At 41.6% G+C, this 25,826-nt stretch overlaps 1 protein-coding gene across 1 annotated transcript; it reads right to left on the bottom strand.

Moving 5' to 3' along the window:
- Positions 1-568: 568 nt before the first annotated feature.
- On the bottom strand, positions 569-24,200 carry LOC310872953 (clathrin interactor 1-like). Its single transcript, XM_083785169.1, has 12 exons — positions 24,027-24,200; positions 18,187-18,291; positions 17,220-17,316; positions 15,949-16,057; positions 12,865-13,032; positions 12,054-12,258; positions 10,233-10,452; positions 8,948-9,041; positions 8,254-8,316; positions 6,173-6,501; positions 4,562-4,772; positions 569-3,332 (listed from the first exon to the last, which is right to left on the bottom strand). Exons 1-12 carry the CDS (start codon positions 24,065-24,067, stop codon positions 3,070-3,072), a joined length of 1,905 nt encoding a protein of 634 aa, XP_083641295.1. The 5' UTR covers positions 24,068-24,200; the 3' UTR covers positions 569-3,069.
- Between the last annotated feature and the right edge of the window lie 1,626 nt (positions 24,201-25,826).

Genomic DNA, 25,826 nt, shown 5'->3' with positions numbered 1-25,826 from the left:
TCTACCCAGATGCATGTACCATTATCCACCAAGCATTCAATATGATACTACTGATCTATCTCAGACAATCTTATCTATCCCCATCTATCTCACAATTTACAAGAACTGTATGTGTTATAAGCCCTCCCCCCCCATACAACCCAATAGCGCATAAATAAAGCCTTTAAAAAGAAATATTTGTGCAGTGTCAATAGTGTAATCTCATCGGCAACCAACCCCTGGTCTCATTACAAGTACACCATAATCATGCACTGATAAGCAGCCAGAGGCCATTTTTACATTGAGTTAAATTAAAGCTGTGTTGCATTCAGCTTTCATCTAAATGGACATAGGTTACTGTAATGGTAAGCCCTCTATTTGTCTTTAGTCTTATATGTACATCAATATATTCCAAAGAAAAAAAAACACGTTTACAGATCTTTCATGTTCATTCTTACACAAAAGTATTAACCCATCCAGCTTAATGTAATTTTAGTGTCAAGTGTAACATCTTCAGAAATGCTGCCTTGCAGCTCTTTCTAAAGAGGCTAATGATACATCACACCAAATAACACACTCCATTAACACGTTTCAATCAACTGTTTAATGTTGTAGATGTAGGATCATGATGTGAAAATCAAATCAAAACAGGAGGGGGGGAAAAAAAACTAATTTAGATTTTCTTCTTTTTACATTGTGGATAATCTAGTGTTTTCAGTAACAATCCTAGTTTACAGAAGTTCTCAAAAAGATTGTAAGTAGAAAAAAAACAAAATAAAATAACCTCCATGGGTATTATATATTTTTAGAAAAACAAAAATTAGTAAATATTTTGGTCATTTTAAACAACAGGTAATGCATCAGACCCCTGGAACATGGCTAATGTGTGTAGAAGTGAGAAGTGGTTTCTCCAGTCACTCCAGAGGCAAAACAACCCACCATTTATGTCTGGTCAGTGAATTATTTATTTAGTCATTGACGTACCACAAAATGTCACTCAGCTCAAATTCACTTGCATCAATCTCTCTGCTCTGAAAGAAATAATAGCTCAATCGTTGGATCATGACAGGGGTCACAAGGCAATCATCGGCAGGCACTTAAAACCCTCTAAGAGTGTCAGTTTGTACCTGTACATTACAGATATAGATCAGGGCTCGATTTTATACTTGATCGCACCCAACCCTTTAAGCGTCGCTGGGCAAAAAAATGTGCGAAGAAGTACACAGTATAATCCTTAGTTCGTTCACCTCCGAGAGGGTACAAATTGAACACTCTGGGAGGAAAATGAACACTTGAGGATTTCAAAGTGTATACATTTGTCGCGCGGAAATTATGCACAACTTATGCACTATAAATAACGATTACAGGACAGCACTATACAGACAAACCGGCTGGCGGTTCATTCACTCCCAGCAAGATACGCATGCTCATTTGACCCCCACAGCAGCATATTCTTCTGGAATGAGGACAAAGGGCATCAAACTGTCCGAAACGCTTCTCTGTAATCTGCAGCAGCGACTGTTGGGATGTGAAAGAACCCCGACTTTGGAATGACAAAAAAAGTAAAGTAGCTACAGTGTCTGCCAGTCTTTGTTCAGCATTTTAAAAATGGTGAAGGCGGAGAATGTACAAAAAATGAAATAAAGGAAAGAAAAAAAAAGCGTAGGCAGCTTTTTGACCGAGAGATGCACCAATGGATTCTTATTCACAATGAATAAGAAATAAAATACATGCTTGCTACTGCCGTCAAGACGAGCTCATTCTTTAGGTACTAGCCATGTCTGTGGCGGTTTTACTGAGATAATAATCACTGGTCTTAACGAGACAATGGTAATAATCAGCATGTCCGCGTGGGGTGGGATAATAACGTACAAAGAGCACAACTAATGAGCAACGATCACATCCAGTATCTGAACAGATACTGCAATCATGGCTCGAGGGCAGGTGTATGAATGCTGGACTTCATACGCCACACACAGCAGTGTCTGCCCTCAACACTGCACAGTCTGATACTCCCTTCTCCTTTTAAGAGGTTCACTATTAAGAGCAAAAAAAGGCAATTGACTTACAGGCACCATGTACTGTAAGAAAAGACCCACAATTCCCCATTCCTCCGTATTGATTATCTCATTTGGAAGCAAACCGATTATACTTGTCTTCATCTTTAAAAATATATATATAAATATGTACATTTATACCTATAAGAAAGGCCACAAAGTTAGGTCTGTTCATGTCATTACCAACAGACTTCAATACAAACATGCATTCACTCAAATATTTGTTTCTTCTACTATAGGTCACAATTTGAACGTGTGCACTGTAAAAGTTTGAGTGTTAGTTTAACTCAGATTATCAGTGAGGCTTTTACCATGTACACTAAAAGTACAAAGTTATGGTATCAAAGATACTGGCAATGTACCTTACAATAATAGCGGTCTTGATTGAGATACATTCAGATGATTTTGTCTTTCCCCACCAAATGATACAACTCTTCATGTCATCACTGTCTCTCATCCAAGTACTTAATAACTTATTTGTATGGACAGGGGTAGTCTATTTACAAGAGATAACAAGTAAAGTAACTTGACATTCTTTGAAATACATTAGAATGTTTAGATGGTTGATCAGGTTAACTAAACCGATATTACATCCAGTAGAGTAGAGTTACTAATAACATCTTTCTTTAAAAAAAAAATAAGGGAAAAAAAAAGAAACATTCTCTAATATATATATATTTTTGCTATTCTGGTGATTTCATTTGATTGAGGTTATAAAGCATAATTGCCTTGACGTGGTCATGATGGCAGATGTGTCCGTCACACTCTTCCTCTCTCTGGCAATAAAAAAACAAACCAACACAACACACTATGGTAATGTGTTGAACCCTGACAGATCATTGGTTCCAACTGAGAAAACATTCATTTAGAATATGAAAGGGTAAAGAACAACATTGTAGGGTCTTGGTATTGTGATGTTCGACATCATTCAAGTACTCTTTGTTTGCAGCTCATTAGCAAATCCTTCACCGACGGACGGAGAGAAAGAGATAGAGAGATAGAGAGCGATTGACATCATTCCTCCAAAGCGCCGTCACTTTCCAAAGTTGCCAAAGTTGGCGAAGGCATCGTGTTTGGGCTGCTGAACCATGGCGTTCATTCCCATAGCACCGGGCATCGCCATGCCCATGCCAGCCTGTGGCATCCCCATGTTCATCCCCATTCCCATCATCCCTTGGTTCGGGGACATGCCCATGCCAGCACCAGGGTGCATCATGGGATTTGCGGGCGTTCTGACTGGTGGGGAGCCGTAGTTCATGCCGGCAAATCCCTGGGCGAGCATGTTAACGGGGCTCACTGAAAATAACACCAACAAACATTTTAGTAAAGGCTACATTTGCATTAACTAAAAGGTAAAAGAAACAGCTATTCTGGTAGTTTCAGTAGCTTAAAGTAGGCATGTGACCTATAGCAGTAATGTATAAATCAAATAAACTAAACTCAAGTAAACAACTCATCTAATATCGTTTGTGAAAACTATTAAGAGGCATGCAATACAGTGCTTTGTGTCATTTATGTTGCCGATTATTGTCACAAATAATTGTGATTAACGATTGAAGTGTGTTTTTTGCATTGAACATTGGAACGTTACAATGTGTATTTCTGTTTGCCTTTTAGGCAACAGAAATACACAGGGTAGATATGACAAAGAACTTATATAACAAAATCACCAACACATGTAATAATCATTACTTTACCAAAAAAAATGACAATAGTGGAAATAGCAGATCTACAAGCTTACAACACGTCACAGTGCAGTGTTGTAAGCTTGTAGATCTGTTATTTTCTTTTAATGTTTTTTTGAAACATTTTTCAACATGGAAACGATTTACGATTATGACAAAAATAATTGCAATTATCTCAAATAATAGCATTTAGGCAATTAAGTAATAATTATGACGGGCCTAGTGAATATTCTCAATAATAGCGAAGGTTGGCCCGGGCAGACGGCGTGCTGGTCCGGGCACCCTAGGCTGCAATGCCAGCCTGGCGGCGTGTCACGGGTTCGAATCCCGATCCGGACAACCTTTGCTGCGTGACACTCCCCATTTCCAGTCAGTCTACTGTCCCATCAATAAAGGCCCCAAATAAATCTTATTTAAATAATAATAATAATAACAGCCAAAGTTATATTTGAAAATAGCCGATCCACAAGCTCACAGTCACAACGCATTTCTGCCACCGGACATCTTCGTACGACGGCTTCATACGACAAAAGTATAAATCAGGCGGCTTAAATGTTTAGACCCTCCAGAAAAATGTGCTTATGCTTAAAAATATAAAAGGGTGCATACTTGCGCAAACTTCCCACGTATTTAGCCGCATAAAATCACATAAAATCCCACATATTTCACATGTTTCCTCATTTTGCAACTTTACGCATATTTCATAACTTCCCGCAATTTCACAGCATAAAATCACATCAAACCCTGCATATTTAAGGATTTTAGCCCACATAATCAAGGATGTTTGCTGGAGGGTCTACTCTAGGTTATACTACGGGTGTGTACTACTACTTCTCTTACCTTGCTGGAGTGTGTTGAGGGTGGGCTGACTGGTCTTGGGGGCCTGCATTCCTAGGAAGTCCAGGCTGATGTTGACCGAGGAGTCTGACCAGGTAGCAGGGATGCCAGGTTTGGACCCAGCAGCAGCACCCTGAGAACCTAACGCTTGCTGTAGGGGTTGCATCGGCTGCATGGACTGAGGCTGCATTGGCGCTCCTATGTTCTGGATGGGCTGGGAAGGACAGGCACAAAACACAATGGGAATAAGAACCGGGGCTAGAGGGCAGTCTCACACAGAAACACAGCGGAAATAATTCCAGCACAAGCTTATGACAGACAGATAAATGCATTAGGTTATTGGAGTTTCAGTTATTAGGATCCTAGGTTGATAAGCAAAAGGCCAAGGACCCACATTTGATACGTTTTTGTTGTTTTCTGGAACCCATGTCTATTGGACATGGTAGAATACATGTCCACTTTGTTTCCATGTGTTCACTCTCCGAGTTACAATCCCTTAGGGGTCCATTTGTTTGCCAACTACCAATCCTTTAGCCAAGGATCCACGCAACCCCACATTAAGAACCAGTAAAGCTGCATTCTCAGTCCCAGTTTAACATGATGGCCGGCCGCCATCATGCCTCCAACAACAGTACTGTTCAGACTAGACTGTGCAAGCATTCCTCTCTGTGAACTCATTAAAACATGTCATCTAAAGTAACTGGAATCAGAGGTAGCAGTCGTTCCTTTTTTTTCTTTTCAAAGTAGGCCAACAATGTTTTAATGTGAAAAATACTGTCTACAAACAAGGCCTTCCTAATGTGTTCATGACTTCTCATTGTGTGTGTCAGTTAAACAGGAGGAGTGGGGTGGTTAGTGGGTGGTCTCCTGGGGGAGAGGAGCATCTGGAGAGAGACGGTCCTCGCGTACCTACACCGCTTGCGTGTGTTTGTCTGAGTCTCCATGGTCAATGAGCAGTATACATGTTACGAAGAGTGTGTGTGTGTGTGTGTGTGTGTGTGTGTGTGTGTAATGATCTAGCAAACAAAGCCTTCCGCATACAGCTTCATCAGGTAGATTTATGCCAAAACCTTGTTCTAAAAAAAATTCTACTTGCACTCTAAAAACAAAAAAGGAAAAATGCAGCCCTCTTTTGTGCAGTGAACTCTTTTTGTTTATTGCTCATTATGTGTGACGTTTCCTGCCATCACCTGCACCAGGAATAAATATGGGCTGGCAATGCTGTGCACAGGGAATGGATTTGTTGAGTGAGTGTGTGTGTGGTACATAGTAGTAACCATCCAAAGTTTGTGGACACCTAGCTTTTGAAAATGTTTTTCATAAATAAGCATGTTTTCGATAGGAAGAATGCGGTATATAAGTCACAAAAGCACCTCCTCTGCCTCAGGTCATTATGAACCTGCCCCGTTACGCCTCTAATGGTATATTCATAAACAGTAAACTGCAAATGTACATACTTTATACATAGTATATATATCTGCATTCAGACGCAGCCGCCAGAGGCATGGTGATAATATTGCATATCAGACAGTCTTCTCATCTGTTCCTGTACCGATGTGGACATGAATAAATCATGCAGACCGTGTTGCTGTGTGCAGCCCGGTGAAACCGTACCTGTGATATGGAATGGGGCAGGACGGTGGCGCTCATGCTCTGCGTGGCGCTCATGCTGAAGTTGAGGCTCTGCGAGGCGGTGATATTGGACTGAGCCGTGGGACCCATCAGGTCAAACAGGTCCGCCGAGGGCGCGGCGGCAGGTGGGGAAGCAGCAGCAGCTGGAGACAGGGCGGGGCCGGCCGCCAGCATGCCTCCAAACAGGTCAGCTCCTCCTCCTCCTCCTCCTCCTCCGCCTGCTGCAGGCTGCGCCGGGGCCGGCATCTGCCCTCCGGGGAAGGCGTTCCACTCCCCAAAGTCCCCCGTGGTCCCGGCAGAGGCTGCTGGGGCTAAAAGACAACAAGACAAGAGGGTTTAGGACCGTGCTTCCATTATGTTCATGCAATTATGTTTTAATTTTTTTCCTCTCCAGTCCAGGCCAGGTCAGGCCTGATTCTACACATGCATTGTACGTGGCAAGACGTGATGCACTTTGACCTTGCAGATGTGCCATTTTTGAAAAGTCAAAGAATTATACAGATGCTTTCCCAGTTTTAATAGTCTTTTTTATATGCCGTTTGTATTTGTGACAGAACGATACCTATGCCTCTATTTACACCCACTGATGGCCCACTGATGGCCTACCCTACCCTCTATGGCAGGGGTGTGCCAAGTGTGGCCCGGGGTGGGGTTTCACTTTTAGTGATTTTTACTAGTTGACGGGTTGCCTAGTTTACTAGTCGACTAGTACAGGGGTTCTCAACGTTTTTGGCCGGGGACCCCCAGAAATGCTTTGGCAGTGTCTCGTGACCTTTAGAGATGCAGCGCTTTGAAAATCCCGTTATAATGGAGGCTCAATGGAGCTGGATTTAAAGATCCCATAGCTGGTGGGGACAGAGGCGCTCCATACTAACCGGAGCAATGCTAAAAGGTAAAGTGACGGCCGCTGCTTTCATATATGGAGTATACGGTTGTCTACGAACATACGCGTAGATAAGGTACCAGTAGGTACCGTCAGCCTAGCTATGTTTATAAATGTATATAGCAGCGAAAAAGTTAAAGCCCTAGCCCGGGGCCAAATTTTATACGACCCTCAGCTCCATACCTGAATTGTATTATGAATGGCACGCCCAACAGTATGGGAAACTTTTACAAGTCATTTATTAACCTGGGCATTTCCCAGAGTATAATTTGTCAGGATTCCTTGTTCCTTGTTGTCTCATTCTGAAGGGGTCAAAGTCATTGGTAATGTGAAATACGGCTGAAAAAGGCTGAGTTATTTGTGTTTTGTTCACAGCACACACCTGACAAAACACCTTGGATAATAAATATTGATGATGGTTAAATAAAATCATTTAAATGCAATGCATATGTATGTGGCTTAGTTATGGTTCGAAGGTACATTATGTCAGGACATGTAGGGTGTTTTAATATTTTCTAATATGGCCCCCTTTGAAAAACGTTTGGACACCCCTGCTATGCACTCCTGACCAGCCCAGGTTCTGAGGGAAGGGTCAGAGGTCATACTGTCTTTCAGTGTAATGCACAAACCTCACTGAGAAAGATTCCTAGCAATCAAACAATGTTATACCTTTTATCAATAAGCACAGTGTGTCTATAACCACTTTCACCCTGCGTCCCGGAACAAAACAATATTCAAATAGCAGATCTACAAGCTTGTAGATTGGTTATTCAAAAAACTAAATTTGAATAGGAGGGCTCAAGTGGATAACTCACGTTTCCCCCTGAGCATCATCAGCGCCGTGTTATCAATATTTTCATTAAACTCTCCCCTCCTCCCTCCCCATCTCTCTATCCATGTCAGCTTCTTCCACCCCCACTAACCTCACCCTGCATCCCTGCATGTCCCCTGTCATACATAACAGGAGTTGATGTGTGTCTGTTCTTGTTATGCAGAGCAGGTAGCAGGCTCCATATGGCCAGGGCTCCCACCCCAGCATCCCTCTGAATATTCTAGCAGCGTGACTGGAACATCATGGCACACCACGCATGCACAGCACAAAAGACACGGAGAGGGAGGAGACCGATGGATAAATAAATAACATAAATGAGAAGAAGAAGGGGAAGTTTAGGAAACCCACCAGATTCCGAGGAGAGGCCGACGGAGGCAGTGGGCGAGGCGAAGTCAGCAAATCCACTGAAGTCTGAGAGAGAGAGAGAGAGAGAGAGAGAGACAATTTAGGCATGTAGCAGACACTCTTAATCCAGTGTGACTTACTACACTAAGCAAGAACAACACATGGTAATACATCAAATACATAGAAATAGTCATTGAGAATCATAAGCAAGCTAAATAAGAACCTAACATCTGTCTAACAGTAGATTAAACAGAATCAGGGGGAGAGAGAAAAAGAAAGTATCATCAGAGAGAATGAAAGCTAAAGAGAGAGAGAAAGAGACATCCATTGTCACTTCATATAAGTGAGTTCCAGGTGTGGTCCGAGCATACTTAGCATTCCTACAGAGTCAGAGGGATTGTGGTGGATGGGAGGAGAAAATCAAACATGTGCTCAGTCGTCCTCCCCCCCCCCTCTCCATCCACCAGGGACTGCTGCACAAAAACATCTGGTGCACTTAGCTCCTATATATCAACACCCTCTGCGCTGTCCCCAAACCTGCTAGCTATACCATCAGCCTTAAGACTCACTGCCGCTGTGGTGTGACAAAACGGGGTGGAACTATTTCAGGCCTCCCCCCCCCCCCAAACCAAAGTTCTTTTGGTGTAAAAGGGGCCAGAGTGTTTGGAGAAAGGCCTGGTAGGAGCGTATGTTGTACCTGTGGCTGCAGGTGTAACAGGTCCTCCCGAATCCACCATCAGTAGGTCAACCAGACCGCTGCTGGAGGGCTGAGGCGGGGCAGCTGCCTGGGGCTGAAACATGACGGTGACAATGAGATCATTGCACAACACTGTGGGCAAATTAACCCATTTAGGCCTGACGTCGAAATAAATAAAAAGTCTTCTGAAAGAATATATATTCCAAGATTTGTGCCACATTTTCACGATTTTTCAAAAATAGCAGACGTACAAGCTCGTATGATCTTGTAGATCTGCTATTTTTCAATAGCTAAATAATGCTTAGTTAAAACACCAAAACGGGTTCCCGTCCAGAATTGTTTAAGCTTCAAGCAAGCCAAATGATAATGTGCCAGGTGATTTCTTTGTGCATTAAGTTTTCTGTATGAAAACTCAAACAAGATAGGAATTTTGCCAAATCCCTTTTTTTCCCCCCTCAGATGGCGTGAACGTGCAGCAATCATGCACAAATAACTAGGTTATTTTATATACAGTATGTTTCTTCTCATGTGGAATGAAAGTGCAGCAATCATGCACCAAGAACTAGGTATTTTATTTTATAGCATCTACAGGATATACTGTACATACACACACACACAATATAATATCTGCAGTTACATCATGTGTGCACAGAGCTGACGGGGAGTTAATTTCCTCTCAATCTACTCCAATGTTAATGTGCAAACCAGAGGCAGGCGTTTCATCTAAGTGGGCGGGAGAGACTGACTGGGGTAGTTGTATCCTTTAGCTAAATGCTCAGTGGTCATTATCTAAATGAACAAAACTGCTTCAAGAACAATATTGGTGTGACTCCAAGATTCACAGAAAAAAACACATGCATATCGACTATAGCCTACAGAGCCTAGTCTCGTAGGGACAAGACTGATAATAAACAGCATGTGTTTGTAAAAAGATATACCTCCCCCCAAATATCTTACACAGACATTGTTCTTATGAAGCCCAGTATTTATAAAGATTACTTCCATATAAAGATCACTTCCATTCGCCGATGAGGCAGTGCAAGGCAGTAGTCAGTTTACAGTAGGCTTATCTCTAAGTGGAGATAGCCTATATATATATATATATATATATATATATATATATATATATATATATATATATATATATACACACACACACACACACACACACACACACACACACACACACACACACACACACACACACACACACACACACACACACAAATTCATACGGTACAAAAACTATCAGAGTTTTGGTCAGCTCTGGTGTCTCATTATGTACCTGTTTGGAGCTGGTGTCTGGACTCTGGTCTCCTGTGTAGTTGGCTGCGGCCCCGAGGTCTACTTTCTTGGAAACTTTCTTCCGTGTTGCCGTGGTTTCCGTTGCCTGGACGATCTGGACGTTCCTAGTGACGGTGGTTTCCTCTTCGTCTTTGAACTCTCGTCCCGTCGTCTGGCCATTCCGCCTGTCTGGACGCGGCCCCCGTTCATCCTCGTTATCGCTGTGTGGACGACAGAAGACGAGACAGAGGTTCTGAGGTTTGACTGCGTGATTAAGAATTTAGCAATCTCCCATAAGATTTGGCACAAAACTCCATGTTTAGACGGTTTCAGGCTGCAAACATTCACACAGCTGTCCTAAACATTGGAACATTTGCAAACGTCCCTGGGAAACAACATTAACTAAGTATAAAGAAATAAACAGCTGTTAGTTAGCTACTGCACCTAGTCTAAAAAAAAAACATTTCTGTAAGCTTTCTAATTATTATTATTTTCGAATTTGCTTTGAGCCTACTGGCGTAAAATCCCGTGGCGTAAATGGCTTAAGGGCACACATGTGTTTCACACATCTAGCAATAATATATTGTTGAAAGCCTCCATATTCTTCAGTTGAAATAAATGCCATGGCCAGAGCGAAGTGTTTTAATGCCATTTTTATTTTCGTATAAGACATATATACAAAGACAGATCCCCGAACTTCTGAAACTACAATTAAAAATAAATTAAAACAAAACACCCTTGCTGCTGCCATTAATTGGCCAGGCAGGCTTCCTGTGAAAAAGAGATGTTTAATCTCAAGGTGACCTCCTGGTTAAGTGAAGGTTACGTAAAATAAATAGTTTGACACCAACATATATTTCAAGCGACACAAAGCACAGGGAATCCAAATCCCCGAGGGAGAAGCCCTACTTTTGTTTTTCACAGCAGACTGCAGACTTTTTTTACCCCCCCTCTCTCATTCTGACTGTCAATGTGCAGTGGTGGAAAGTAACTAAGTACATTTCATTTACTTAAGTACTGTACATAAGTAAAATTTTTAGGTTATTTGTACTTTACTTGAGTATTTGATTTCCAATACTTTTACTTGCACTCCACTACATCTCAGAAGCAAATATTGTACTTTTACTCCACAACATATATTTGAAAACCTTAGTAACTAGTTACTTTTATTATGACAAAACATTAGCCACTTCAGGCCTATATATTTTGCCATTTAAAAATAGGCGATCTACAAGCTCACAATGCGTCACATCGAGCTTGTAGATCTGTCAAGATGTGTTTTATACATTTGAAAACTTGAAATGCATAGTGAGTAGTACTTTCTACTTTTGGTACTTTAAGTACATTTTGATTCCAATACATTCCCTTGTAACGGAGTAGTTCTACTTTCACTTAAGTAAAACATGTCAGTACTTGTCGCAGTCCCGTCCCCTCGAGAGACCCGGAAAAGAAATCCGTTAATTTTCTTTTGTTGTTTTTCTTCTTTGTAATTATTTGTTTGGTCCAAAATATTGTGTTTGTTACGACAAGAGTTGGCTTTGTACGACGCTTATAAGGTCTTTAAATAAAAACGTTTTGAAATGTCTATGGGAAAAATGCATTGGGAACTATTTCCTGGGCCTGGTGTCGTAATAAAAGGGGCTGCGACGCTCTTGTGCAGGAAGAGAATCCACTCCAGTTGTCGGTGAAGAGGTGAACACCGAAACGGTGGTTAGTAAAAACAGAGTGATGTGTTGTGTAAGCGGTGACCACCGCGGCGGCGTGGCGTGAACAGGCCTATGAATAGGCCTTTCCTATCCCTCTCCCTCTCTCCTGCCCTTACCTGAATCTCTCGGGTGAGTCGTCTCTGTCCTTCTTCCTGAACTTGTTGATGGTGTCGTCGATGGTGCTGCCGATCTTGTCGCTGATCTCTCCCAGCTTCTCGCTGAAGGGGAACGGACCCTCGCTCTTCCAGTCATCGTCCCACCCCTTCCCCCCTTGGTTACCACCACTGCCACCACTGCCACCCGAGTCATACTTGTCCCCCGCTGGAGGGAGGGAGGGCGAGAGAAGGAAAAGGAGAGAGTGAAATGGGGGAGGTGATTTTACAGGTTTTGTACACCTATGTATTAGCTCGTTACATTTCTTTTCTTTTAAAGAGTGTCTGTACAAGGTGTCTGCAGGTGTCAGGAAGTGAAATGTTTCAAGGCATTTTTATAACCACCTAGAAATTCAAGACTTGCAACGACAATAAACACAAACTTTATTCAGGCTTCTGAGGCCAAATCTGTTTATATTGTATTTGGTTTTCTTTCAGTTTATCTCTTGGCAAAACATTGTCACTTTCATATAGTCAGATTGCAAATAAATGCATCGCTTCAAAAAATATGTAAGACCTTTCAATTTAATACAACTTAATCTGTTTTTGTTTTAATCAATATTAATTTAAGAATAATTAAGGAACCGTAGGCGTAGGAATGTAGAGAGAAGCTGTCATCTAACACAGATTTTTCAACTGGTCGATGCCTAATTAAAAGAAATAAACATAAAAAAAACCTATAAAAGGTTGAGGGGTCTTACAGTAGCCTCCTCCTTCAGACGATGATACTCCGATATATAAAAATAAAACCTATAAAAAGGTTGAGGGGTCTTACAGTAGCCTCTGTATCCTCCTCCTTCAGACGATGATACTCCGATATATTTGTCTTTGTTCTTCTTTGCCTTCTTCCTTTCTTCCCTCAGCCGCTCATCGTCCTGGGCAAACTCCACCATTTCCTTCACCTTCTGACGAACATTAATACCCTGGTCCTTACCGTTCTCATCTAAAAGGGGCAGAGAATCAAAGAAAGATAAGCATTTTAAAATAAATTGATTGGTAAATTGATTACCTACGATGATCCAGGAATACTTCAAGAACAACTTAAGTTAAAGGTTAACAACTTAAGTTTAGAGTTAACAGTGATATTTCTTTGCGTACAAACATAAAAAACGTTTTACTTGGAAAGCGCTATATTTAGATAGTAATCAATGCTACAGTAGTCTTTGTTCAGTGACAGGAGACAGGAGTGTCCCCATCTCTCCAGCTCTTTAATAAACAGAAAATAGTTTTTCAGGTCGGGATATCAAATTTATTCAATCAGGTGAGAGAACTCCACTAAGATAATTTTTCAGCCTCAATTTTATAGTGGTTCAATTCCAAATTTGTCTGCTCATTTTATTCTTTTTGATCACTTCCTATTTCACTTTATTTAATTTTAAATTTTATTATGCCAATAGATGGACCCTTCGCTAAGCCCACCACAGACTGCCAGACCAAGTACTGGAAAGGTGTGCTTGTCACCCATTGAGATGCATGTTAAATGAAGGGATTTCTCCAAATAAATAATCGATCATTTCAGGAGCAAGAGTTTCAAAATCTCTTTTAAATCTAGTGAACATGGCTTGCAGTAGGCTAGTATGCACTGGAAATTGTGCATGACATTATTTCAATAAACAAAAAGTATGGGAAAATGTTAGAGGGAGAAACAGAATCTAACTCATTCAACTTTAATGTCATTATGTTTTATCACCAGTCCGGACAGCGTTTTCATGCACTGCGCGGTATGCGCGGTAAGACTACATATAGAAGTTGATAAATAGACAAACAAAATGTATTCATATATTTTAACGTGCAGAATCCAGAACAGGCAGGCTGTGATCCTCAATTTCTGGTGTGTTGAACTTGGAATTTTGGCTTTAGAAGTTGCTGACTATCTCCATAACACATACATCAGCCTAAACGACACCCATTTCTAAAAACATGCTTATAATAAATCTACTTGTGATTCAGGATACACCATGCCAATGTAACCTTCTGCATTAACACATCAGCCGATTTGTACATTTTATTTGTTTGTTTTATATGTTTTTCACCTTTAGTATTATAGCCATCACCTGGGCGGGTGCATCGAGTAACTATCCTGACATTAAGCGGTGTATGTGTTCAATAACATAGCCATGCAGCCTTGCTGTCTTGTGCAGATTTGGAAAAGGGGTGAAAAACTCAACCATCAACAAGTGTGCTCTTGGTCGTACACTGTACTGATCAGTTCAGCGAAGTTAAAACAGGCCTTCCTAGCATCAGAGGACGAATCCAACAGCTACACATAGGCAGCTTTGTTTCACTGGTGCTACAGGCTATAGTATTGATTTACACTTTATTAGTGTAACACACCGTTGCTTTTCTTTGTCTTTAGACGAGTTCCCCCAATACTGAGCATTCGATTTCCTCATTTGCCATTTGTTTTAAGGAGCCGGTGAGTTCAAGCTAAAACACTGTGTAAGCTGCTCTTTAAAAGTGATTCAAAGACGTGACCAAACTTTGAAAACAGAGGGGCTAAACTAAAAGCTGCTAACTGATATACATTGCTTGTAAACAGCAGCTAGAACACATGTGGCTGAGACTGAGAGCAGTGAAAGCCGCTTTGGGGGGCAGGCAGTGTGGCTTTAATAGTTTGTGGTCTAAGCACTGCTTAGGGCCTTCATCCATTCATTAGAGCGCACACTGAAGCTATTGTAGAACATTAGGATATTACATTACTGTAAAAACACTCTGCTGTGTTAGGTTTGTGGACACACCACAGTGCTCACTTTGATAAGGTTTGAAATGTAAACTAATAAAACTAGATGAGTGTGTTTGGCTCATTTGTGTTATGTAATAATAATCCCCGAGAACTGACACCGATGGATATAGATGAACAGAAAGATATGGTTTGGGAAAATGGAACAACAAGCACAACCGCAAACTCACGAGGGCTGGGGGTCCGAAATGGGGGGGTCCAATTTGGATGTTGCTTTTTATGGTTTGATAATCTACCCTGGCATGTGTATGTAATGTATGTAACAGCCGATCAACAATCTGAGCAAAACTGTTATAATTAGTGACATGGCAAACATCATAATTCAAAAGCTTGCAAATCAGTATCTTCATAAGGTGTGTGTATGTGTGTGTGTGTGTGTGTGTGCGTGTGTGTTCGTTCTACAGCCTCTTTGTAAATAGTGATGTCAGTGTGAAAGTGCTCTCTTCCCTCATCTGTCTTCTCCATGCAAATACAAATGACATAAGGCCATGATAAGTCCAAGCATGACTTGAGTACACAGCACACGTTAGCCAAGATGTAGAGAGGGTGTGCTCAAACGCGTTTCGGCGCACAGGCCTTCGTCAGTGTCAGAATTACTCTTGATTGTTTTTCTTTTAGAATGAGGTTCCCATAAGTGCACGTCGCTGTTTGATGACGCTGCATAGAGTGGTCCCAATGGGCAAAAGAGGTGGCTGAAATGTGCCTGAATAATGCGTTTTATATATTAACTGTACAATATGTGAAGACATTGAGGGCGGGATAATACGCCTAGAGGCTAGAACCTTGGCAGAGTACTTATGAATAGTCTGTGGAAGTGTGGAGGCAAGTGGGGTGATGGTAAGCTCAGCCCTATAGCAACCAGAGACCACGTCGTTAACCATATTCTGATTCCGTTAGTTAGTGATGTTGGCCAGGATAAGCGGGAAGGGCAATCTCAAAGGCAAGCCGAAACAGATGATGCGCAATCACAGTCATACTCGGCACCTCAGATCTACACGATTCACATCGCCGAAAGGCAACACGTTTGCACGTAGACTAGAGGGAGCAAGAGATACAGGCAGATATAGATATTATATGCTGAGAGATAAGAGACAGAGACAGACTGAAGACTTGACTTGCCTATAAAGTGGTAGCTCTCCAACGATCTCAGGTCGTAGAGATGCTCTCTGGTGCTGGTGACAACCCTCTCTGATCCATTCCTGATGAGGTGGGCCAGCAGCAGCAGGGACTGAGGATAGGAATGACAGATCACAGCCGTTAGTAGAAGAACATGCATCACCGAGGCGTAGCTGTAGTCTTCAGTATTATGCTTATTGAGGATGACCCAATGGCTCCTCTTGACTACAAAAAGCAACCTTCCTCCAAATAGTTATATTGTGTTATTAGCATAGACTCTAAATAAAGGCAAAAATAAATTTGTTTGTTAAATTCAAATAAGTCCTGGAGTGTACATTTAATTTATTTAATCAAATTGTGGGCCTTTGTTAATTAAACAAAAAGGTTTATTTCTAGGGATGCACAGATATGGAAATTCTTGGCAGATACAGATGTTTAAAATAACAATTTGGCCAATCGCCAATACTGATACCTATATTTGTTAATTTAGTTCTTGGTGTTATTATTTCTCAGTTTTGTGCCAGGGAAACAAAAACAATCTCATTATAAAAATAACTGTTGAATCTACAGCTTGGTAGGCTGAAAATAACCAACATAGCAGCACAGAATTTATGCCAACTGATAAATATCAGCTATTGCCATCGGTTAATGTCAGCATTATTTGCCGATAACGGCAAATACCAGCCGAGCCAATACTGATAAATGATGTTAAAGTGTTTTAACAAAACATATAGGGAGCTATTTTGAAGCAGCACTGTTCCCCTTGACATGTGAAGTGGAACTCATATTGCTGATGTCTGAGGTGGGTGGGTCTTTCAGTACCTTCATGATGCTCAGTGACATCATAGACGGTAGGTTTGTTTCTCTGCCCACATACCCGTTTTCTTTTTTCCTACAGGTGTTCGGCTTGTGGAGAGATAATACATTGAGCAGAGAACCAGCTCAGTGGCCTTGTGGTTAGAGTGTCCGCCCTGAGACTGGGAGGTCGGGGTTAGATCCCTGGCCGGGTCATACCAAAGACTGTAAAATGGGACCCAATGCCTCCCTGCTTGGCACTCAGCATCAAGGGTTGGATTGGGGGTAAGTCCCTGCGACATACTAGCGTCATGTCCAGGGGGTGTACTTGTACATCAAGCTGCCTCACGCTACAGAAACAGGAGATAGGCTCCTGCCCTATGGGCCTCATGGCTCGGCAAGGCTACTTAGAGAACCTGAGCAGGGCGTGAAAAGTCCCGTTGGCTCAAACCTGCTCACATGTTCCGTTTGAAACATACCTTGTAGACTCTCCTCCAGTTCTTCTTATTGTCCCGCAGCATTCGAGCCCACAGCATGTTCATCACCTCTGGGAACTGCTCATACATGAAGGTGCATCTGAGAGGAGCCACAGGCAGACATATCGCAGAGCAAGAGAGAGGAGAAATGAGAGGGGGGTCAAATAAAAACCAATGTTAGCGTTGGCTATTCAGAAATAGCAGATATACAAGCTCACAGCGTGTCACCTCGTGCCACGACGCAAGCTTGTACATTTTTGAATAATTGTTAAAGAACTAATGGTTCAGAAGGTATTTGTGGAATCAGCCTCAGGTCTTAATGGGTTAACCCATTTAGACCTGAGGACGATTTAAAAAGAATGCTTCTAAATCCTAAAAATGGAGTGCCACAGTTTTTATATTTTTCCAGTTTTTCATGTGTCTAAGAGGTGACAGTACTTCATTAGACACCATGGAGTCGTTTCTATGTGCAATGGTGTATTAACTTTGTATTTAGGGTTTCTTCTGGAGGCTGAACCCTTGACAGTCAAACGGGCCAATGAAATAAACAGTAAAAAAAAAAAGTAAATATGTTGATTTGAGTTAAAAACTTTCGCTCTATGAAATAATTTTCAAGGATTTGCACCACATTCACGATTAAAAAAAAGAGAAAAAAACAGATCTACAAGCTCTGAGCTCGTAGATCTGCTATCTTTCAATAGCGAAAGTGTAACAATGCTTAAAACACCATAATGCTCTCAGTCCCTCCCAGAATGGGTTATAAAGATGTCCATAGGAATGGGTGGCATTGAGCAACTGCTTTTACAATCTCATGATTCAAATGACCCGACAACTTCCTCTTTGACAGGAATCAGCCGTTATCTTTTCCAGACAATCGTGCCTGATGCTCATTAATATTTACAAAAAAAAAGTAGGCTTGGTGTCATTCAGCGTTACGTGGGAGAGGAGTCAGGAATGGTGTTCTGCTGACCTGGAGACATCTGCCATCAGCTGCCCTGAAGGTCCCCAGGGGTCATCGTTGGTGGCTTCCCTCACTTTGGACTCCACCTCAGAATAATTCATCACCACATTGGTTCTGAACGGCAAAAGAGAAACACAGTACATATATTGGTTCAACTTCTAAATAATAATAATACATAAAAAAGTAAACCATACCAAAATTGTAAATAAATGCTCAATTTCAAGTGAATAATATATGTCTAACTTTGAAAGCAAACTGGAATGAATGAAAGCCACTCTGATTACAACCACACCCACATATACTGTACACCTGCACTGAATGGCCATAGGACAATAGGAGAGAGAGTGAGTGTGTGTGTGTGTGTGTGTGTGTGTGTGTGTGTGTGTGTACTGTACGTGTGTGTGTGTGTGTGTGTGTGTGTGTGTGTGTGTGTGTGTGTGTAGTGTCCACTTCCCCATGGCCAATAGTAATTTAAACCATAAAAAAGAGTAGTGTAAGCAAGCACACAAATGCTAAGATCAGATCAGCCAACGCAGGGAAGCTGGAAGTACCCTCACTAAAAACGCCGGGACAACGCTCCACACGTCCCAAACTCTTCTCCCTTCTGGCTCCAAAACTGTGGAATGCACTTCCCATTGCAGTCAGAACTGCAGCATCACTCCCAATCTTCCGCCGTAGTCTGAAAACCCACCTTTTCAGACTCCATCATGGCCCATAGCACTTACCCCACCCCCTTAGATAGCATTTCTGTAGACTTAGATAGCATTTGATACAGACTTATAGCATGTTATGTAGACAGCACTATAATTGCATTGTATGTAGTCATAGCACGTCATAGTACATATTATAGCATAGTAGTATAGATGTATAGTTTATATGTATAGCTTCATTATATAGATATTATTACTTTCTTAGCTTACGCATGTTTCTTGATAAATGTTTTTATGTGATGTATTCCCATGCTTTTTTGTTCTTGCTTAATGTAAGTCGCTCTGGATTAAGAGCGTCTGCTAAATGCCTAAATTGTAAATTGTAAATTGTGCAACACACACACACACACACACAATAGCAAGGGGTACAAACAACTGCATTATATTACGGTTTTGTTTGCATTATAATATAGCCTAGTACTTCAGCCAACTCAAAAGAAAACAGAATAAGAGGAAACAGCAGGAGTCTAGTGACAGAGCCTAGTCTATTTGCTAAAATAAAAAACATAGGCTTGTCTATCTCATTGTGGTGAAAATCAGTAAGGTATTCAACCAGCTTGACAAGTGGCCTTGGAAAATACAAAGAAAAAAACTCTGAACTATGATTACACAACAATCCCAATCCAAACCAAACATTAACCTATATATATAAAGCAGACATGCGATTGACTGATTGAGGGCAGGCATAAACACGCTAGCATTCCACTTCAGGCCTGAAATTGATTTTTTTATTTGTTATCTGGCTCAGTGAGTATTTGGCTATTGCTAAATAGACATGTCTACTCTAAATCTACATCGATTAGCCAATGATGAGCTAAACACAACACTGATGATGAGAGCGCAGCCAAAACAGGGGGAGGCAAAGTTTTGGATCTGGCAACTCCTAAGTTCTTTCTCACCATTGCCACATCAGCAGCAGCACAGTGTAGTAGGGCCTCAACAGAGACACTGACACACCCTTCTCTGTGGTTCTGGATACAGGCATGATTATCGTCTAGGGGCTGTACTTGAGTTTGGTTCCCACATTAACAACATGTTTTAGTCTTAGAAAACCTTAGAGAAGATCAGAAATGCACAACTAGTAGTTAGATCCTGATTTGTTGTTGTTTTTCTTAGGCTATAAACCGAAGTTAGAAGCGAGTGCTATGTTTCCAATAGGCCTGAATTCTGCTACTTCAAGTGATATTTTATGTAGGCCGGCCAATGTCGATGACATTCTCTTCATACTTTAACCATGTCTGTGGTTAAGAATGAAGCATGCTATTGCTACCCTTGCGTAGATGATGGCGATGGCCCAAATGAGAGGATGTTGTTGCAATAGTGATGCAATAAGTTATCAGGTAAGTGAGGGAACAGTGGTCTAGATATCGCTCAGATCAAACGGAAGCCTAAATTATCTCCCAATGACTGCGTCATTTTCCTCTCTCGGCAATTCATTTCCTTAAACTGTTACTTTTAACTAAAGCTAGATGTTGATGGACCGACTTAATAAATTCAGTGGTGAAATGTTTTCATATTTTTGAGGGGCGCTAGCCCTTCCTATGCCCAGCTTTGAGTGTTTGTGTAAACACAGACATTGAAGACAAAAGTAAGGACGCAAATTGTGCTTGGCTGGCATGATTGGGTGGGAGATTGTGATTGACCAGAATGAGATTTATTAATGTTGACCATCTTATTCTTGTACGTCTACGGTTTTTGTATTTTGTTTACTTGTCTTGTCAGTTAAATGTATAACTTGTAGGGTACCACTTCCAGGCAGCGTTGCCTAGGTTAAAACTTAAAGGACACAAAGAACTGGAGGTCAGTCAACCCTGTATGCATACTACTGTACTGAGTGACATCATCTCCATATTTGCCTCTCCATTGACTTCCATGTGTAAAATTAAAGTTTTAAACGGTTAAATATTAGTATAAATATCAAACATTTCAAAAAGTTGCCCTGACCTTCCCCCGGATCATAACATACTGCTATGCAAAGTCTCACCCCAACACGACCTGCTTTTGTTGTGCCTTTTTCTGTACAAAAATGTTAAGTTCAATGACAGGATGACAGGGGTTGATTGACACAAACGGTTCCCTGACTGCCCGTGGCAAGTAAATTAAATACAATGTTTCCTTTCAGGTTGCCCAATGGGAAAGCGGCTTTGAACAGGGAATAATCTGTCTTCATTAAATATGGTTTGGTTATTCACGAAGAACAAATAATGCTACTGTCTTACAAGTACTAGCAGTTGAGCCTGTTCGGGTTTTCAATGTGACTGTCGCCACTTAGTTGGCAGTTATTGATTGGATTTAATTTAACTTTAATTTGATTAACTTTTGAGGCAAGTGGGCATGACCTTTGGGCAAGTAGAACTTTACCTGTACTTGCCCACATGCCTCTGAGACCATAGTGTTGTTAACCCGTCATAATGCCAATTCATGATTCACAGTTCAGTGTCATAACTCACTCACTACTACCAAGTACCAAACATTTACATTTTACAAGCTTAGGCTTAGCCCATAGCACTTGCCGTAGTACTTGCCCTAGCCTCGACCTCCTACAGGTATGCATAGGCTCAACTTAAATAGCACTTCATGTAGACATAACACTATCAGTGGTTCCCAAACTTTTTCATGTCAAGGACCCCCAAATTGACACCAATTAGCCCACGGACCCACATTTGAAAACATATGCCAGGGACCCCCATGAGAGAAGAATTTTACGGCTCTAGCTGTGATTCTCAACCCGTTTAATTTCAAGGACCCCAGTTTGACATGCATTCCGTAGCCTAATGATTAGGCTACGGACTAACCAACGGACCCACAATTTAATGGCGTTTCTATCTCTGGGACCCCAAATTATATTGTAAAATCAATGTTAATTGAACTCTTGAGAGTGTACAAATGGAACCAAATGGACCCGTTAGGGTCCATTTGGTTTGCAGTGGTTCCCAAGGTGGGGAACCTCTATATAGTGTATACACTATACACATAAGAGTTTCATTAGATAGTTTTTTGTTCTTACTTACTGTAAATCGCTCTGGATTAAGAGTGTCTGCTAAATGCCTAAATTGTACTTTAAACCTATTGACTGTCTTTTGGGACTATCAATGATCATTATGTTTTACAAATAATGGCAGACTACAATAGTGAATTGGTGCATGCAACATGGTGAGCTTGTAGATCTGGTATTTTCGCTATTGGAGAAACTAAGTGGTTGATCTCTCATAAGTCTGCACTCTGCAGTGTTCCAAAGAGCCAGGAGGATGAGACTGTGAAAGGGTGGGAAGTGGGAAAGTCCCCTCCCTCAGGTCCCTCCATGCCCTCCTTCTTTCACTCTGTGGGTTCGTCCTCAACTGTAACTCATGCTGAAAGGGGTCACACATCAGGGGGGACAAGAGCATTTGGGAAGGAATGCATTCTAATTTCTCACATCTACAGTCTTCTAGAACCTGCTGTTTGTTGCCTGAGCTTGCCTAGCCAGCCGTTAAAACTTTTTGAAGTTAGAAAGGTATTGTGCAATTACTCAGTTGTGCCTGCCAAGCAAACCGCAGCCCGTAAAAGAACAAAAGACACAATGGTCAAGGTGTGGCCTTAGTTCAGAGGTGACTTTATAAACAAATACAATTTGAACCATTTAATTCGAGGTCAAACTGGAATGGTTGGTTGACGCATTATACCCAACGACTCGCACGAAACCAACTGTGCATATTTCTAGTACAGTATGCAAATATACTGCCTGCATATTACCCTGCCTCTGCTTTTAGTTCAATCAGTATCTGTCTGACTGAAAGTGAATTAGCAAAGTGTGTATTTAACAGGTCAAACTTTATCAGCGTTACCCACATAACTGCAGAACCATCAGTCATTGTGGTTAATGTGTGTTCTGTCAGGACTCTGCTTTTCACCTAAATGTCAAGCATTTATCAATCTCATAAAAAGGTATTGGGTCGCACACACCTTTTTATGATGTCATCTAATAGTTAGCTAACCAGTCCAGTGCGGTGGTTACAAGAAATGTCAAGCATTTATCAATTCACAATATAATATGAGAGCCCTGTGGCTGCTGTAATGTAGGAATATGTACAGTAAGAACTAGTCTAAGAAGAATTACAGTAGGCTTAACCGCTTAAATATTTGCTGACACTTCATATTCTTAAACCAGGACTGGAAAACAGGCCTACATTTCGTTTGTTGTTGTGGCTAGTGTGTTGATATTTGTACATTAGGACTTTAACCAATGACGGTTGACTCCAGTAGAAAAGCAATGTGGCCAATATTGATACGAGACAATGCATTGGTTTGAGCTTATTGAGATTCCTATCAGACAACTCATCAACTAACGTTAAGGACTTCTTACAGAGTGCAGTAGCTACAAGTGTCACTGCTTAACAGTAGTCAATTACTCATACTCTAAGCATGTAGCTGGCAAGTGGCAAAGTTTCTGTTTTTAAGACTGGACTTGTCAGGGCAGTTTTTCCACTCTTTGTCATCTTTGATGCGTGTCGGTCATTTCTAATGCCAAAATATTCAGCTTCCGAGGAGCTGTCAAACTAGCTTAGCAGGCTAGCCTCATAGTCAGCTAGCTTATAAACTGCTAAGTACTTTAGCCCGTTTACCGAAGTTAGCTAGCTAGAATACCCTCCAGTCAGACGGAACCAAAACCCAAACAACAAAGTGGAACAGACGCGTCAACAACCGTGTCATCATCACACGCAGACTAAACATACTGCCAAATGACAAACTAACCAAGCGTCACAATTCAAAATGTAGACACCGACCACTAAAAGGCAGGGGAGTTTGTGTTAGCTTCTTAGCCTAGCATACCTGTAGGCTATTATAGTATACTTGGGGAACGCGCGAGCTTTTCGCTCGACAAAACATGACGTCCCTCGAGTTAAAAAAAAAAAAAAAAACCGACTCATTGCCAACTGGAATAAACATACGTGGACACTTTTCTTAAAAATACTGTTGTTGTTTTTTGGTCGAGCGAAAGGCTCGGTACGACGAAGAAGTACAAAACTGAGCCTTCAACTTGATACTAGTGTGTGACTACGTGACGTCAAACTTTTGGGTACGTGTCTCTTCCAAGCAGCAGGTATAGAAACTACACACAGAGATGACAACAAATACATTAAAAAAAACGCTAATACTCACGCCTTATCAACCAACTCCCGAACCTTCCACATGTTCAGCATGTTGACTCAGTGAAGAGGGGCTTCTGTTCTCCTCCGCCTCGACGACTTATCCCGATAATCCCTTTTGTAAACGCCAAGCAAACACCGAGGACGCAAACCTTGAACTCCACCAAAAGTAAAGTACTTCACCACCTCTTCTTCTTCTCTCTCACTAGTGGTGGAACACTGGGGAAGGCGTGGCCATGGATGTGAGTTCCGTTGGGTTTCGGCCGAAACGTCATCGCAGAAGGCGCAAAGCAGCATGGGAGATGTATGTTTTTATTACTTTTGGAGGCTAGGCTAGACATTAGACTAGACGCGTAGGCTAGACCCAGACCAGTGGCAAATGCCTTTGTGTTTGGCCGCAGGCGCAGCTGAGCAGACCCACACATCTGTAAATAGTTTGTGCCAGACTAGACCCCATAAGAGAACACATCGTGGGCTTGTAGATTAGCCATTTTCAAGTTGGTTGATTGATTGACTGACTGACTGACTGATTGATTGATTGATTGATTGGAAATTGAATTAACAAATTGCAGAATGGGTACAGTCCAAGGAAGGTACAAAAACTGCTTGTTTACATCAGGGTCCTCCATTTTCATTTCATCAAAACATTTAAAGACATACACATAATAAAAAACATAGCCAGTTAGAAAAAAGAGAAAATTTGAACAGTATAGAAAAATAGGGGGGGGGGGATTTACAGGGGCAGTTTCGAATTACAGACGCCCTTATGTGCTCTTTGAGAGCGGTTTTAAGGAGGGCGTTCCACATTTTAGTAGCCTCGATACCCAGGCTTTCATTTCGTCTGCGCGAAAGATGAAAGCCTGGAAAAAGCCGTGGGCTGAACCAGTCTAAAAGTGGGAGTCAACCCTTCCGGGTGGGCGTCGCTCTAAATGATGTGACGTAGCGCTGCACTAGGGGGAGAGGAGGGGCCGGGGGTGACGGACAGATCGATGAGATCCAATCAGGGTGCGCGCATTTCTGAGGCGCGACCCTCCCATCTAGGCCAGAAATGTCTCTGCTTAGGTCAGGCTACATTTTAGTGGTATAGGAGCAAAATGAATTTAAACCCTTGTTTGAGCCGAATCTGGGCTGAACATGGTTTGTTGAACTCCCTTTTCAAGTGGTGAAGCAAATCTTGTAGACCAGGTTGTATACTCTGTCGTCAACCAAGCCATTCCAGCTCCTTCTGGGAGTAAGGCCAAGTAGTAGCCTGACCAGTTTGTTTTGGGATGTCTGGAGCCTTTGAGGTGCTGTGGTAGGCTACCATGAGATGCATGCATAGTCGAAGAAACCTTATGAGGGCTCCTGTTAGGGTCTTCAAAGTTTTTTTAATTTTTTTTACCAGTGAGGAGATCCTGTACAGGAATCTTGGGTGGCCATTTTATCACAGGAAAGATTTTGCACTTTTGTTGATAAATAGCCAAAGTATAAATATGTTTAAAAGTGGTTAAAGTGATTTAATATGAACCTACATTAACTAATGTATAGCTGTAGTAGACCCCCTGGAACCTCAAGGACCCCTGGGGGTCCCCGTCCCCACTTAGAGAACCACTGGATTGAATTAGACATTAGACACTCATGACATTTTGATAATCTTATGTTTAAAGTGGTCTCTCCATGTATGGGCAAGGCATGTCATGTTTGTGACACAAAACGCAAATGTATATCTGTTTTATCTATCTGTCTCTGTTTTAATTGATTGAATACATGTAAACGCCACAAAGTACAGTTAGACATTTAGGCTTAAAGGATAACACAAAAATGTCCCAGGGAC

The sequence above is a fragment of the Protomyctophum parallelum genome (genome assembly GCF_964188405.1).
Source record: "Protomyctophum parallelum genome assembly, chromosome: 16".
Classification (NCBI taxonomy): Eukaryota; Metazoa; Chordata; class Actinopteri; order Myctophiformes; family Myctophidae; genus Protomyctophum; species Protomyctophum parallelum.
This window is presented reverse-complemented; position numbering and strand designations above follow the sequence as displayed.